We start from the raw sequence: 13,752 nt of genomic DNA on the forward strand, positions 1-13,752 counted from the left end.
GACGCTCTTTGGAAGAGTTTATGGCTTGTGTGTGTGTGTGTGTGTGTGTGTGTGTGTGTGTGTGTGTGTGTGTGTGTGTGTGTGTGTGAGGCTTGTGGTTTATTTATTTATCTTTACTTGTTTATACTCTACTTTTATTTTATTTTTCTATTTCTTTTTCTGTTTATGTAGATTTAATTTGGTCGGAATAAACCAAAACTTTTTTATTCGTCCTTAGGAATATAATGTTATACTTAATGAATTTTGCCTCGAATGTTTTCTCCTTCTCTTCCTAATAATAATGATAATAATAATAATGAATAATAAATAATAATAATAATAATAATAATAATAATAATAATAATAATAATAATAATAATAATAGTAATAATAATAATAATAACGATAATGATAATAGTAATAATAATAATAATAGTTCTGCTAGTACTACTACAATTATGTATCTGTATGCTAGAGACTTTTAAGTGTAGCGTCAATGTCTGGTTGGTATGTTTGCGTGGATGACTCATTTTTGTATCATACTTGTACCAAGTCAAAGATAGTTTCCGGCATCTGACTGGGAATTTTTTTTCGCTTTTTATAACATGACTTTGTACAACAACTATTGTATTCATATTTTGTATAATGTATATCGTCAACACTTATAATGAGAATGAGAGAGAGAGAGAGAGAGAGAGAGAGAGAGAGAGAGAGAGAGAGAGAGAGAGAGAGAGAGAGAGAGAGAGAGAGAGAGACGCAGTACATGAATATTCTCTCAATTAGATAAACACATTACAAATATGGCATGTTGCTTGTGGCGATGGAGTGTGGCAGGTCGTCCTGATTATGATTGTAGTGATGAAAGGTGATGTAAGCAAATGTGTTTATTGATAGTGGGTAAGATTACCTATACTTACAGGAGGAAAAGATATTTCTGCTATATAATAGTCTGCCTAGTAAACGTCATATGTTTTAGGTGTTTATATGCATACCCGTACTTTCTTGTAGGCACAATGTGTGTTTCAAGTATCACTATATACACGATGACTCTCAGAAGGATACAAGATAATATATTGAAACACTGCATATACGTACGTACCTAGTAAACAGAATGATATCGGCATCAATAAAGAAATTGCATTCTATTTTGACCATTTTTTGTTAGACTTTACCAGGAGCCTTCCTATATAACGAAAATCTTGTCAAATCTGTTTTTCCTTATCATTGAAAATATTTGTTGAGGGAGACCCAAAGTCGCAGAGTTTCTGAGTGTTGCGAGGGAGGAACACTGAGATGTAGTGAACGTCGTGGCGTGGTGGCGTGAGGTCCTGGATGGTGACATGACCTACGTTCATCACTCAAAAATAATCTCGATGATAAATAGAAGCAAATTTGACAAGTTTCTTAGCGATATATGTTTTTCTTCTTTTTACAAGAAGGTATCTGGCCAAGTCTAAAAAAAAAATGGTTAAAATATAATAATGTATCTTTAAGTGATAACATAAATGCGCATATCATGTACGTATGTATGTATATACACTGTTTCAATATAATCACTTGTGTCCTTCCGAATGTCGTTGTGCATGTAGTGACACTTGAAACACATTATTATACATACAAGAAAGTAATTTATATGGATATAAACATTTAAAACAAGGATTTTAGAAGGCATACCATTAAATATTATGATCCACTCCCATCATTAAAATGTACCAGCTCGTAGTAACGTGAGCAGCTTGGTCAGTCTGGTGCAGGAAGTGAGGGAAACGAACGATAGGGAGGGAGGAAGGGAGAGACGGGAAAAGAGGCATTGATAGGAGAGAAGAGGTGGGAGGGCGGGAGGGAGGGAGGGAGGACTTGATACAAATGACCTTCAGGACTAACTCTACGGATTTAGCCCAATACTCTCAAATACATGAGTTCTGTTGCTATTCGCTCTTCCTTTGTGCTCCATTGTGATCTGGCTTTTCATGTCTAACCTGCCATGGGCGTCTCTAGGTATGTGCCGCGCCTTAGTGTGTATAAGACACTTGCGTAAATTCCGCAATGAGCAGAGGTGGTGAATAGAATGTGCTATATAGGGAGTGCCATGTGTAAGCCTTCTGCTACTTCCTTTATTGATGCTTATGACTAATACGCCTACTGCTTCTTTTGACGCTCTCTTCTTCTTTTCTTTTGTATTTTTCTCATCCTTCGTCCACACATATACATCAAGTTGTTCTAAGACCTACAAGCTTCTTGCAACTTTCTTGTTCTGCCCTTTTTACGTTCTTGTCTTTTATTCTTTCTTGTTAATTCTGTATTGTATTACCGCCTGGATTCTTGCAGCTTTTCTTAAGCTCTTGTGACTGCTGGTTTCAAATATTTTTCTTTCCTCTTATTTTTCCTATCTTTTCTCATTCTTTCATCATTCATAGACAAAGAGAACGAGTTTTATAGCAAGTGCTCGTATTACCTATCAGCTTCCGGAAATTTCTCTGATGTTATAATTAGCGGTTGTCTTAACTTTTCATGTCGTCTGCTCTCCCAAATGTTTTTCTCTCCTTCACTCGCTTTTACACAGACAGAACAGACAACACACAAATTATGTACAATAGTGTCTTGATTTTTCTCTTGAAGCTTTCTGTATATTGGAATCTTGGTTAGACTACCTCGCACACAAGTGTTAACGCGAGTGTGTGAATATGTGTGGATGATTTTAATAAGTAAGTCAACGATTTAAAAAGAAAAAAAAAAAAACTGAGAAATTACATACATATGGGGTTCAATTTGACAAGTTTATCATCACCTAGCTCAGTAATGACTAATGATCTCTCTCAGTGACTCAGACGGAGAGTGAAAGTGAACATTGCTATTTCGGCGCCATCTTCTCCCTGTAACCCGCTGACTGCTGTAGTTTCTCCGTAAGCTTAATAAAATAATTGAATGTTAGATTTGTTGTAAAGTTCAATTTCTTAATATTTCTATAACTTTTCCCTATTTTGTTACATTGATGGATTTTTTATATTCTCGTTACTGTTGTTGTCGTCAATATCAAACTACACCACAAATAGCAAAGGAAGGATGGAGTACTTCAACATTTAGTTCCTATAGTTCTTTTTTTCTGCTCAGTGTTTCGTAAATTGATAATCAAACGAAGCAGAAATGTTATGTTGTCATTAGCAATGGGAGAGCTTGAGCACCGAATTCTCCTCTTGATGCGACGTGCAGTGTGAAATAGTGTCTGAGTGTTGGTCTTGGGATGGGTGGTGTGGGGAGGGCGAGAGAGGACATTAGGGATGAGTGTTGTGATGGGCGGTGGAAGGACGGGGTGAGTAAATGGTTAATTGAGATGAGTCAGTCATTACTCTATTAATCGTCTTGTATTTGATCGCATCAGTGTGTGTGTATGTATGTGTCAGTGTGAGTGTGTGTGTCCATCTGTCTGCCTGTCTGTTTCTCGATTTCACAGCATAAGACACCATAAATACCCACGTTAGAACCAAGAGATCTGTTGCTGTTTCTAACCTTAAGGTTCTCGTACTCCTTAATGGCGTGCACGGATTAAGCAGTATAGTTTAGGTTGCCCAGTACTGCCGCGCCCGGCCTGGCAACACTTACATAACTCCCTTTCGTGACAGCAGCTGCTCCCTTTGGTAACCCCTTGTTGCATTCAGGCATATCTCTCCTTGACTCACCCTTGACAATGCTGATAACTACAACTATACCTCTGCCTATCTCGTAACCGTAAGCACAATTGTTCATCACACTGGTTACTTCTATCCACCTATTTTCTTCATGTCTTGTCGGAATCGCTGCCTAGTTTTGTGACCGGCAAGGCGCCAATTTTTTTTTTCTTCTTTCGTTTTCTTTCTGTGAATTTAAGTGGGTTTAGCTGCGTAGTAGATCTGTTTATTGGGTGGATTGTTATATTTTTTTCGTATGTAATCGTTGTTTTGGTAATTGTGTTGAATCAGTTGTTGATAGAGTGATTTATATGAAGAGAAGAAAGAAACATGGCAACAAATGACAATAGTAATGATGAAATAGGATAATTAGTTTGAGGAGGATGAGGAGGAGGAGGAGAAGGAGGATGAGGATGAGGAGGAGGAAGAGGAGGAGGAGGGGGGAGTGGGTGGAGACATTCACCGTTGCGACAGGCATGCATATCGTTTCTGTAATCATGACTTTCTTACTCATGTGTTTGTGTGTTATCTTTGTCCCTCTCCCGGACCGCTCTCCTTACCCTGAAGTAGGACCTCATCATCTTGTTTACCCAGTACGCTGACCTCCTTGTCTCCCTCCTTGTCTTCCCTCCTCATCTCTCTCCTTGTCTTCCTACTTGTCTTCCTCCTCGACTTCCTCCTCATGCACCTCATTGTCAGAAATGTCAAGTATTTTCTGTGGTGTGGTGGTGATGAGATGGTTCCCCAGGCAACACTCTCATCATCATCATCCTTCGGCTTATGTTTTCAGCCAAATTCGTGTTTCTGAAGTAGTCTGTATCACCCGAGGGAGGAGACGCAGCGAGCTGTGAAACTCTAAAGAGAAGTTGTTCTTTGGGTAAAATTAGGGTGAAGTGAAGGACAAGAGAACGTGGAAGGAAAAATGAGGATGAGATTGAATGAGGAACGTAGTTCTCAACCTTCTGTCACTATCTAATCCCCTTTAAACCAAACATATCTCAGACTCATTCAACATTCATCTTCCTTATACCCTAATTTCCCACCTAATCTCCTGCAAACCTGCCTTCTCAAGTAACATCCTACTTTCCTCAGACTCCTTCAGCAGTCACCAATTACCCCCACCTGAATTCTCCCATCACTCATTAGCATTTCTTATTCTCCTTCCCTTCATCTCCCTACCAACACTCACAGTTGCTATTCTCTCCGTTGTTGTTTCCCTCATCACCCTCTTACTTAACTCTCTCTCTCTCTCTCTCTCTCTCTCTCTCTCTCTCTCTCTCTCTCTCTCTCTCTCTCTCTCTCTCTCTCTCTCTCTCTCTCTCTCTCTCTCTCTCTCTCTCTCTCTCTCTCTCTCTCTCTCTCTCTCTCTCTCTCTCTCTCTCTCTATATATATATATATATATATATATATATATATATATAACTGAATTAACTGAGTTAAAATTAGATAAATAAGAAAGTTGATAAAGAAAAATAAATAGATGGGAATAAATTTATAAGATATATGAATAAACAAATAAAAACACGAACAATAAATTAAACGAAATAATTAAGTCAAGCAAAATAAGTGAAACGAATAAATAAACTAATAGATAAATAAAACTAAAAAAAAAAGAAAAGAAAATGAATAAAGATAAACTAAACTAAACACAAGTTCTGAATCACTCCATCACTTTATTTGCCTCTAGTTGTGTCTGAGTCAAGGCCGAGAGTGTTTAACCCCTCTCTGTACCAGGACGCGTCTTCATATTCATTCTGCTTACTATTTGGAGATATCATATAGCTCCAGAAACCTGTGTGGGGATTAGAATAGTAAAGAGTGTGACCATTCATCTTCTTATCTCCATAGACCTTAGCCAATGTAAATAAGATGGTCTAATAACTCCTAAAACTCATGGAAAAAATGCGTTCCGGTACTGAAGGGGTTAAAGCACTTGAGTGGCAGATTATTTAAGCATACACGGTCGGGCAGAACATTGAGATACGCAAACATCTGGTGGTTATTTCAGGACAGAATGAAAAATATTAACGAGTTGAAGCTCGATAAGGTTAGTGATAACAACGCAACTGAACTGTATTATTTCATATGTCCGCTTATCATGTATCTAGTCGCAGCGAAGAGTGAATAGATTTGGAAACTAAAGATGCAAAGAAAGGAAAAAAAAAACTTTACTAACTATGGACATTGTTTGGGTAGCTTGAAACAGTATATATGATGTGCTTAGTGTCTTGAAACGCCGTGTAGGGAGTGAAGAGATGTATGGGTAAAAAAAAAAAAAAAAAAAAAAAAAAATGCAACGCAGGAGGATTTAAGGGTTAAGTATGATGGACTGGTTAGGGGAGTCAAGAGATTAAGGAAAATATCTAAGAACAACTATAATTTCCATAACGTGAACCTCCATCTTTCTTTTTAATAATGCACATAAACGTGAAGCTCGCATTTTGTACCACATTATGTTCTCAGGACTGTTTTCAAAGGGTATAGGGAATATTTAGTTAGATTCTCATCGATGTTCTTCCTGTTAGTGATGCGGAAATGTGAAACTATCAGTACAATCATGAAAACACTATTGAACACCCCAGTAGGCGAAATACGACGCCGAAATGTCTGACAATACGGTCTGTGCCTTTGTCGTAAGAATGTTCGACAGTATTGATAAGTTCGAGTGCGATCGTGACATGGTAGCAGGATTATGGTGCAGCGTGGAGGAATGCTCACTGAATAATGGAGAGAGTGAGGTGGTACTGCCACATTCACCCTTGTGAGTCAGAACTGAGTATAGTTAGTTTATCATCCACTATCTGAGAACTAGAGTGTTTTCCTTTTTTATGACTTTTTTTTGTTTATTTCTCCATTTTTTTTTTAGATTAGACTTTATCAATGTTGAACCAATTAATTCCTGTACTATCCTGATTATTGAACCTAATAATTTTGCTTCTTTCTCTTCTTATATCCATTGTACTATTTAAAAACCACATCTAATCTGCTTATCTCTGAAATATTTATAATAATCAAAAGCTTCATTCCTTTAGTCATCACATTTTGAATGGATGGTAACTTTCAATTTTATTCATAGAAATCTTGAAGAACTTTTGTCCTTAACTGCTACATTAGTTCTTTGGGTCATTCATTCGTCAGCCGTTCAGCAATTCACTAGCTAGACATTGCTTCCACATGTCAAGTATCCTCCCACACCTCAGGCAACCTCTAACACGCAGCACGTCAGAACGGTAACCAGCATTCCTCATGTAAGCCAGTCCTTCCCATTCAGCTATCAACCAGTCTACACGTCAGCCTTTACACCCACGACCAGATATCAGCGAATCCACACGTCAGGCAGTCTATCATACGTCAGCTGTTCTTTCCACACGTGAAGGAATCATATCATGTGGTTCAGTTTTCTTTGCATTGAGTCTGTCATCGATGAACCATTTATAGAATTTTATATTCCTTTCACGAATTCACGAAGGAACTGCAAGGTTTCCAAAAGTTATGAAATGAAGTTGTGGTGTGGCTGACTGATTTAGGAGACGGGAGAAAGTGATTGTTTTTTCGAGGTGTTTCTCTTATACGTTATCTTGATCGTCATCTAAGTTTGTGTTAATCTTCATATTTTAGAGTTATTTCGACTCTTATGCCTTTCGTCTTGTCTTTTGTATGTATGCATCTGATATCTTAGAAAATCTCTTTGTCTGTATATTGCCTTTTACATTATGTTGACCATCATCTTAATCTTTGTTTGTCCTTTTATTTCAGCATTTATTTTGACTAACTGTTTTTCCTTATGTTCTTCTGTATATGATGTGCTGGAAAATCTATAGGTGTTTTTCCTTTTACGTTATGTTTACCTTAATCTTAGTTTTTGTTATCCTGTTATCTTAGCATTGTGATGGGTTTTCGATGTTTTCTTGTATCATATTCTTATGTTTGTATAATATATTATTCAAGAGAACATTATTTTAATCTTTTGGTTATTGGGAACGACAGTTATGAAAGGGGAAAAAACGCCGTAAGATAAGTAAATAGAGTGTTAGGGCATGCGTGTATGTGTGTTTAGCGAACAAGTTTATTGTTTTCAATAGTCTCCCAATATAAGTTGCAATAGTTTACATACTCCTCGACACAAGCTTGCCCGGATGCTTCGACCGGTCAAAGAAAACGTAAATTTTATGGGGATCTATAAATAACAACCCACTTGAGTTTTCGTTCATGATAAACAGAAATGATTAGATTGTGAAGTCTGATGCAGCACATTAAATGGTACATAGTGTGACAAAATTTAACTGCTGGTATGTTTTTTTTTGCTATATATAAGTACAATTTTCTTGTTCAAGTTAAGTACGTCAGAATGAAGGAAAGGGAGTTAACGGGGAATTCAAAGAATAAATTACTAGTTACTTCTTTCTTGCACTACACATTTGTCAGATTCTTAGAAGCATTTTGTAGCAGCGGAGTGTTTGAAACAAGCTCGGTCCAAGAACTTATGATCCTAATTAGTCTACTGTCAGAGTTTTCCTGAAAATAAGTGAATTAAGAATGTAACAGGGTATCTGAAGCCCACAGTCGAGTGACCGCTACCAGAGCAAGGAACGTAACGGGTAGATGACGGACTGGAAAGGCCGATTCACTCCCGAGAATTTCATTGGGAGTTGTCGCGGTGGTCAGCTTAGGGGCGGTGGTCAGAGCGGTTGGGGTCAGCTGGTACATCTGGCCTCTTCACTCGCGTTCTTCAAGTTCATACATACATTAATCGAATATTTATAGATTCCACTCCTGGGATCTGCTTCTATAGGCTGGGAGGGCCCACGATCTTGTTGGATGTATGGGTTGCTGGTGACTGCTGGTTATTAATTTGAACACCCTCCTTTAGTGTGTGTGTGTGTGTGTGTGTGTGTGTGTGTGTGTGTGTGTGTGTGTGTGTAGTGACGTCAAGAAACGATGGCTTACTGAAATTGGATATTTCAATGCTAATTTAATTAGCACGATATTAGTATAATATTAGTGCTTAAAATTACCTTAATCTAACAAAAGTATCTATCTATCTATCTATCTATCTATCTATCTATCTATCTATCTATCTATCTATCTATCTATCTATATATATATATATATATATATATATATATATATATATATATATATATATATATATATATATATATATATATATATATATATATATATATATATATATATATATATATATATATATATATATATATATATATATATATATATATATATATATATATATATATATATATATATATATATATTTTTTTTTTTTTTTTTTTTTTCCAAATATCACTTGTTCCGCTGCAATTACGGATTGAATGATAAGAAAGAAACTCGATCACCGTGCCAGCCCCTCGTTTCAATTGTGGGTTTACGACTGTCGTTTACACTTGCCAGTAACATAAGCGGTCCTGTCACCGTCCCTCCGTGAAAATTATGAGAAGAAATGAAAATTAAGGGAGCGAAGAGAAGGAATGGCAAAGAGCAATGCAAAGGATTCTTACGCAGCTCTAGAGCGTTTACCATTATGAAATGTTTATATCCAAGATATCGACGCTGATTTACCACTGCGTAAAGTTAGAGAAACATCGTCTTGCGTTTGTCATCCTTTGTTTGCTTCTGCTATTCTTGCCTATTTTTTTCTTTCATTTCAGTCTTCTGATAGTGTGTGAAATATATGATTTGACGCTAACCTCACTAGTCTGTAATTTTATATCATTCTGTTATATTCATCTCATTAGATCTTGTCTTGCATTTTTCTTTTTTCCTTCTTTTCTTTCATATAATCGGTTTTCATTCAGGTAGTTTGTCAAAGATAAACATTTCATGTAATGTAGTTTATTTATCAAAAAATATAAATTCCGTTGCATAGTGTGCCCTCTTGCATTCATGGAGTTATATGACCAATATACTTTGTTAGTAGTCTACATGAATCTAAACACATCACAATGAAATATGAATATGACACTGGTTATAAATAACTAACATTATTAATGAGTAATAAGAAGACATATAATGTGAAAAAAATCATGAATGACATGTGAATCATATGGTATTATATGGTGTTAAAAAATAGATAATATATATCTCTTAGAATAATGAAATGATTTATGACAACAGAAACCTATAGATGAATAGATTTGTAATGTACATGAAAAATGTTAATGTTATCCAATAAGAATTATACCATGCTATATGTGACACAAGTACACAACTGCATTCAATAGTAAAAGTAATAGGATATATCATGAAGCATGACGCACTAAACATTTTTCTGCGGCAACGCTATATGCAAAGCAAAATAACTATGAAAGGAAAACATTAAGTACAATTTGCCAAGCTTACTTCAAGGACAAACATCTTTGTTCACCGTCCATGGTGGCTGCTGCAGCGAAGGTCTTGCCATTGGAAACTTTTGGGAACGTCAAGTAACATGGAAACAATACACATCAAATAGTGGTCCCCGATACCAGCAATCTACGAGTCTTAAAAGAAGCAGCCAAACTTCTCCTGAAGGCGGCGTCGGCGGCAGCGAGCCTCATCCCAGTCGAGGTAGGAGGACTCGATGTGGCGCTCACTGTTGGCTTCGTAGCCCTCACGGCCGTGCAGGCACCGCACGTTGTCCAGGGTCATCATGTCACCTGTGGGAACAGCAAGCATTAGTCTGCGCCTCGATGCGTGTATAGCATGGCATGGCATAGTATAGTGCAGAGCGGTGCAGTGCAGTGCAGTGCAGTGCAGTGCAGTACAGTGCAGTACTATGCTGTGATGTGCAGTACAGTGATGTATTACAAGAAGAGTTGTCTTGCCCCGCCAAAGGTCCACGGCAGCAGTACTCACCCTGCTCCATCTTGAAGGTCATGGCGTTGGCGTACAGTATGTTGTGGAAGCGCTTGTAGGCAGCGTAGTATTTCTTGACCTCCTGTGGGGGAAGATCCATGTGAGAGTCGCGGATGGCGTTGTTAACGGCGATCTGCACCACCTCGTTGTTGCCGTTAACTCTGAGAGAGTGGGGAGAAGAAGGGGGAGGTCAGGGACGGAAAAAAGAAAAGTTAGCTGATCATAGTCAAGGTGCAGTAAGGTGACCTAAGGCAGAAACACGTGTGTCGCTCACCTGATGACCGGGAACTTTGCAATCTTGTAAAACTCGGGCATCTCCCAGCTGTAGTTGGCGTGCCCCTTGTCCCAGAAGTACATGTCGGTGGAGGAGAGGATCTTGAAGTCCTCTGGGTGGTTCCTGCGCAGCTCCTCGGCGGCAAACAGTCCGTCAGTGACGATGCTCTCCCCGCCGGCGCCGGGGTGCTGCGCCACGCATTGGATGAAGATGATCTGCGCAAACAAACAACGTTAGTGGCTGTCAAAGAATGTGTTCCTGAGGTTCAAGTTATTGCATTATCACTGCATGTGTCGTGGCCTAAGAAGAACCAGAAGGTCTGCCGCTGTTTGCTGGCATTTGTAGTACTTTTGTAACAGACGTACCCCGGGCATGTGTTCGTACTGCGGCAGGTCGTTGTGCATGCCCAGCTTGGCGTTGGTGAAGGCCACGTTGTTGGTGTTGGGACGATTGATGACGGGCGAGTGTGGCCTGTGGAGAGAGTTTTGGTAGTGGAACCAAACTGTGTAATAGCAAATATTGGCTCAAGTTTTAATGAAAGATCTTTGTACGGAGGCTGAAGAGACAAGACGAGGACTCACCCGTAGTGGGACTGCTTGACGTAAGCGATATGTTCGATGAGCTCTGGTCCTGCCACGTCTTTCTTAGGAGCGTTCCTCACCATGGCTGATCCCTTACGCTCCATAGTCAGTAGCCAGTCCAGCAGCACCCTGTCATCTGACATCATCGTATTGTAGTCGAAATCTCTCATGGTGTGCTCAGCGCCCCATGGTTCCTGCATCAAAGACTCATTTTATTTCCGAACATTGCGAACAGCATATAATGTAATTTGCCTAATGTGACAAAATAACAGTGTGTTTAGAAACATGTGCTTGTCAGTGAACAGATATAGATCCTTAGATAGAGGGAACAGAGAAGGGGTTACCTTCCGGAGAGCGTATCTCTCTCTATGAATGGCACGGGAGGCAGGCATAAAGGAGCGGCTTTGAAGCCATTTGGTGGGATATTCACTCTTGTGGCCATCACTCCATTTCACTATGAGCCCGTCAATACTTTCCTGTAGGTGAAGCGTGCATGGTAATAAGATAGTGACGAGTTTATTCTTGTGAAATAGAAAAAAAAAATGAAGAATGTCAAATCACAAACGAGTCATGGTAAAGATTAGCATACCAAAAGTAACATTGCATGGTATATAAGGTTAGTGAAGGAAATCACAAATAGAGCGTGGAAAGATCAGTACCTGGACTTCTGTCGGTTGAATTTCAATGTCAAGATCATCCAGGAGGAGCTTTCTGCCCAGGGCCTCGACGCTGAAGCACTGAGGACACTGGCAATTGTCCCGTAACCACACGAAGGGCAGTCGACCCTCAGTCCCATCCCCAAACTTCACCTCCAGTATGTCGTTCCGCAGTTTTGAGGACACCACACCGCTGACTGGAGACTTCAATTGTGGGGCGGCAAACTGACGGGCGGCGGCGGTAAGGCTGAGGTCTCGCTGGGCGCCCTTCTGGCTACATAAGGAGGAACATGAGGAACAGCGGCTGCATACGCTCCTCATCTGTGGAGGGGGTGGAACAAACACACACTCAGTATACATTAAAATCAATTGATTTGCAGTTTTATTTTCCAGTCAAAAACTCTGTGACTATGTGATCGATGCCATTAAAGTGAGCTTTATTTAATTTCTCTAAGGAAAATACTATATTCCGTAAAAAGATATGTTGAATATTTTGAAATAATGCAATAAACACATGAAGCTCTTTGGAAAGTAAGACGTTTGACCCGTGCACGCATTGAGGTTATAGATACATTAGTTTAGAGCATAACCTGGTGGTGGGAGAATCAAGTCTTCAGTCTTGACACACCAGTGTTTTCTTGCTTGCTTCCCACCAATACCTGTCATGGCAGAATATTTTTTTGGTTAGTAGGAAAGCCTACACACACTCACTTGTCCTAGAGGCAGGAAGTCTCACCCTCTCCTTCCCTTAGGCATTCTCTTTACTCACGGAATATGGTGAACAACAAGTGACAACTTTTGGGAATTTCACTTAATGATAAACGAATATCTCAGTTTTGCTGCTTCATCTTAAATTTCACTATTTTCTGCAAGTGAAGCGTGTAGGAGGGCAGAGGGAGGCTTCGCCATATACAAATTTGTGTACAGACTTGTTAGTTTGTGGTACCTGACTCATGATGACATACGAGATCCGAAGGGCGGTGCGTATTGTGTGTGTGTTGTATTAGTAGTACAATATTGTTACGTGTATACGCTTGTGTTCTTTGCTAAGGAATAACTTTCCTAAGAAAGAGGAGGCGTGTAGCTGACCATACCTGGGTTGTTGTGACGCCCCTCAGGGTGGCGGCTCCGTAGAAAAGTGCACGAGTTAGGCGAGTGGCGGACATAGTGGTTGGTGTTGGTTGCGTTGGTGCTGGTGGATGACGATTAGGAGGTGAAGGTGCTGCTGTGGCTCCTTGCTGTCCTAAAGAGGGACTGATGCCGATACAGGGCGCTGGTCGCCTATATATTGGTCGGCAGGTGATTAGGGTGCGGGTGTGAGGGTTGCCGGATCGCGGTGGGACTTACCAGCTGCCCGCAACCTGTATCACCCTGCTCTGATCCGCCCCTTCCACCCCTGTCTGCTGCCCTCGCCCCCTAGTCCCGCTCCTTCCCGCCCTGCCTTGTCCTGCCACAACACTATCATCTGCTCCAGTTCTTTGCTTTATCAGACGTCATAGGGTGTTTGGTTTGTATTCATTGGAACAATCTAGAAATAAATGAGAAACCGCTGGAATGTTTTCTGTTTTTTATTTCTTTTTTTTTTATTTATATCATAATTACCATTTCACCTTCCTTACCCTTTCTTCCTGCCCAGTCCTCACTCACTTTTCATTAATGCTATCTAGTTTTCATCCTAAGCAGTTTCCTGTGCACTATGGTTATATGACAGAAGTCTTTGATAACTGGTATAGGAAGGAGT

At 39.5% G+C, this 13,752-nt stretch overlaps 1 protein-coding gene across 2 annotated transcripts; it reads right to left on the bottom strand.

Moving 5' to 3' along the window:
• Positions 1-9,482: 9,482 nt before the first annotated feature.
• On the bottom strand, positions 9,483-13,275 carry LOC123513856 (gamma-butyrobetaine dioxygenase-like). 2 transcript variants are annotated; one of them, XM_045271276.1, is made up of 9 exons: positions 13,106-13,249; positions 12,602-12,670; positions 12,015-12,332; positions 11,700-11,831; positions 11,356-11,549; positions 11,140-11,245; positions 10,775-10,989; positions 10,501-10,661; positions 9,483-10,301 (listed from the first exon to the last, which is right to left on the bottom strand). In XM_045271276.1, the coding sequence occupies exons 3-9, from the start codon at positions 12,330-12,332 to the stop codon at positions 10,147-10,149; spliced, it is 1,281 nt and encodes a 426-aa protein (XP_045127211.1). In that variant the 5' UTR covers positions 12,602-12,670; positions 13,106-13,249; the 3' UTR covers positions 9,483-10,146. The 2 variants fall into 2 exon arrangements, with proteins under 2 accessions (XP_045127211.1, XP_045127210.1); XM_045271275.1 differs by lacking the exon at positions 12,602-12,670 and having other exon boundaries at positions 13,106-13,275.
• Positions 13,276-13,752: the final 477 nt, after the last annotated feature.

The sequence above is a fragment of the Portunus trituberculatus genome, chromosome 37, assembly GCF_017591435.1.
Source record: "Portunus trituberculatus isolate SZX2019 chromosome 37, ASM1759143v1, whole genome shotgun sequence".
Taxonomy (NCBI): domain Eukaryota; kingdom Metazoa; phylum Arthropoda; class Malacostraca; order Decapoda; family Portunidae; genus Portunus; species Portunus trituberculatus.

What these genes read in the sequence shown, in the direction of transcription:
- LOC123513856 (XM_045271275.1), bottom strand. Translation starts at nt 13,177, where the DNA reads ATGTCCGCCACTCGCCTAACTCGTGCACTTTTCTACGGAGCCGCCACC. An exon ending in AGAGATACGCTCTCCGGAAG is followed by an intron (nt 11,550 to 11,699) that starts GTAACCCCTTCT and finishes TCTTTGATGCAG; the next exon opens with GAACCATGGGGCGCTGAGCA. An exon ending in GACCTTCAAGATGGAGCAGG is followed by an intron (nt 10,302 to 10,500) that starts GTGAGTACTGCT and finishes CTGTTCCCACAG; the next exon opens with GTGACATGATGACCCTGGAC.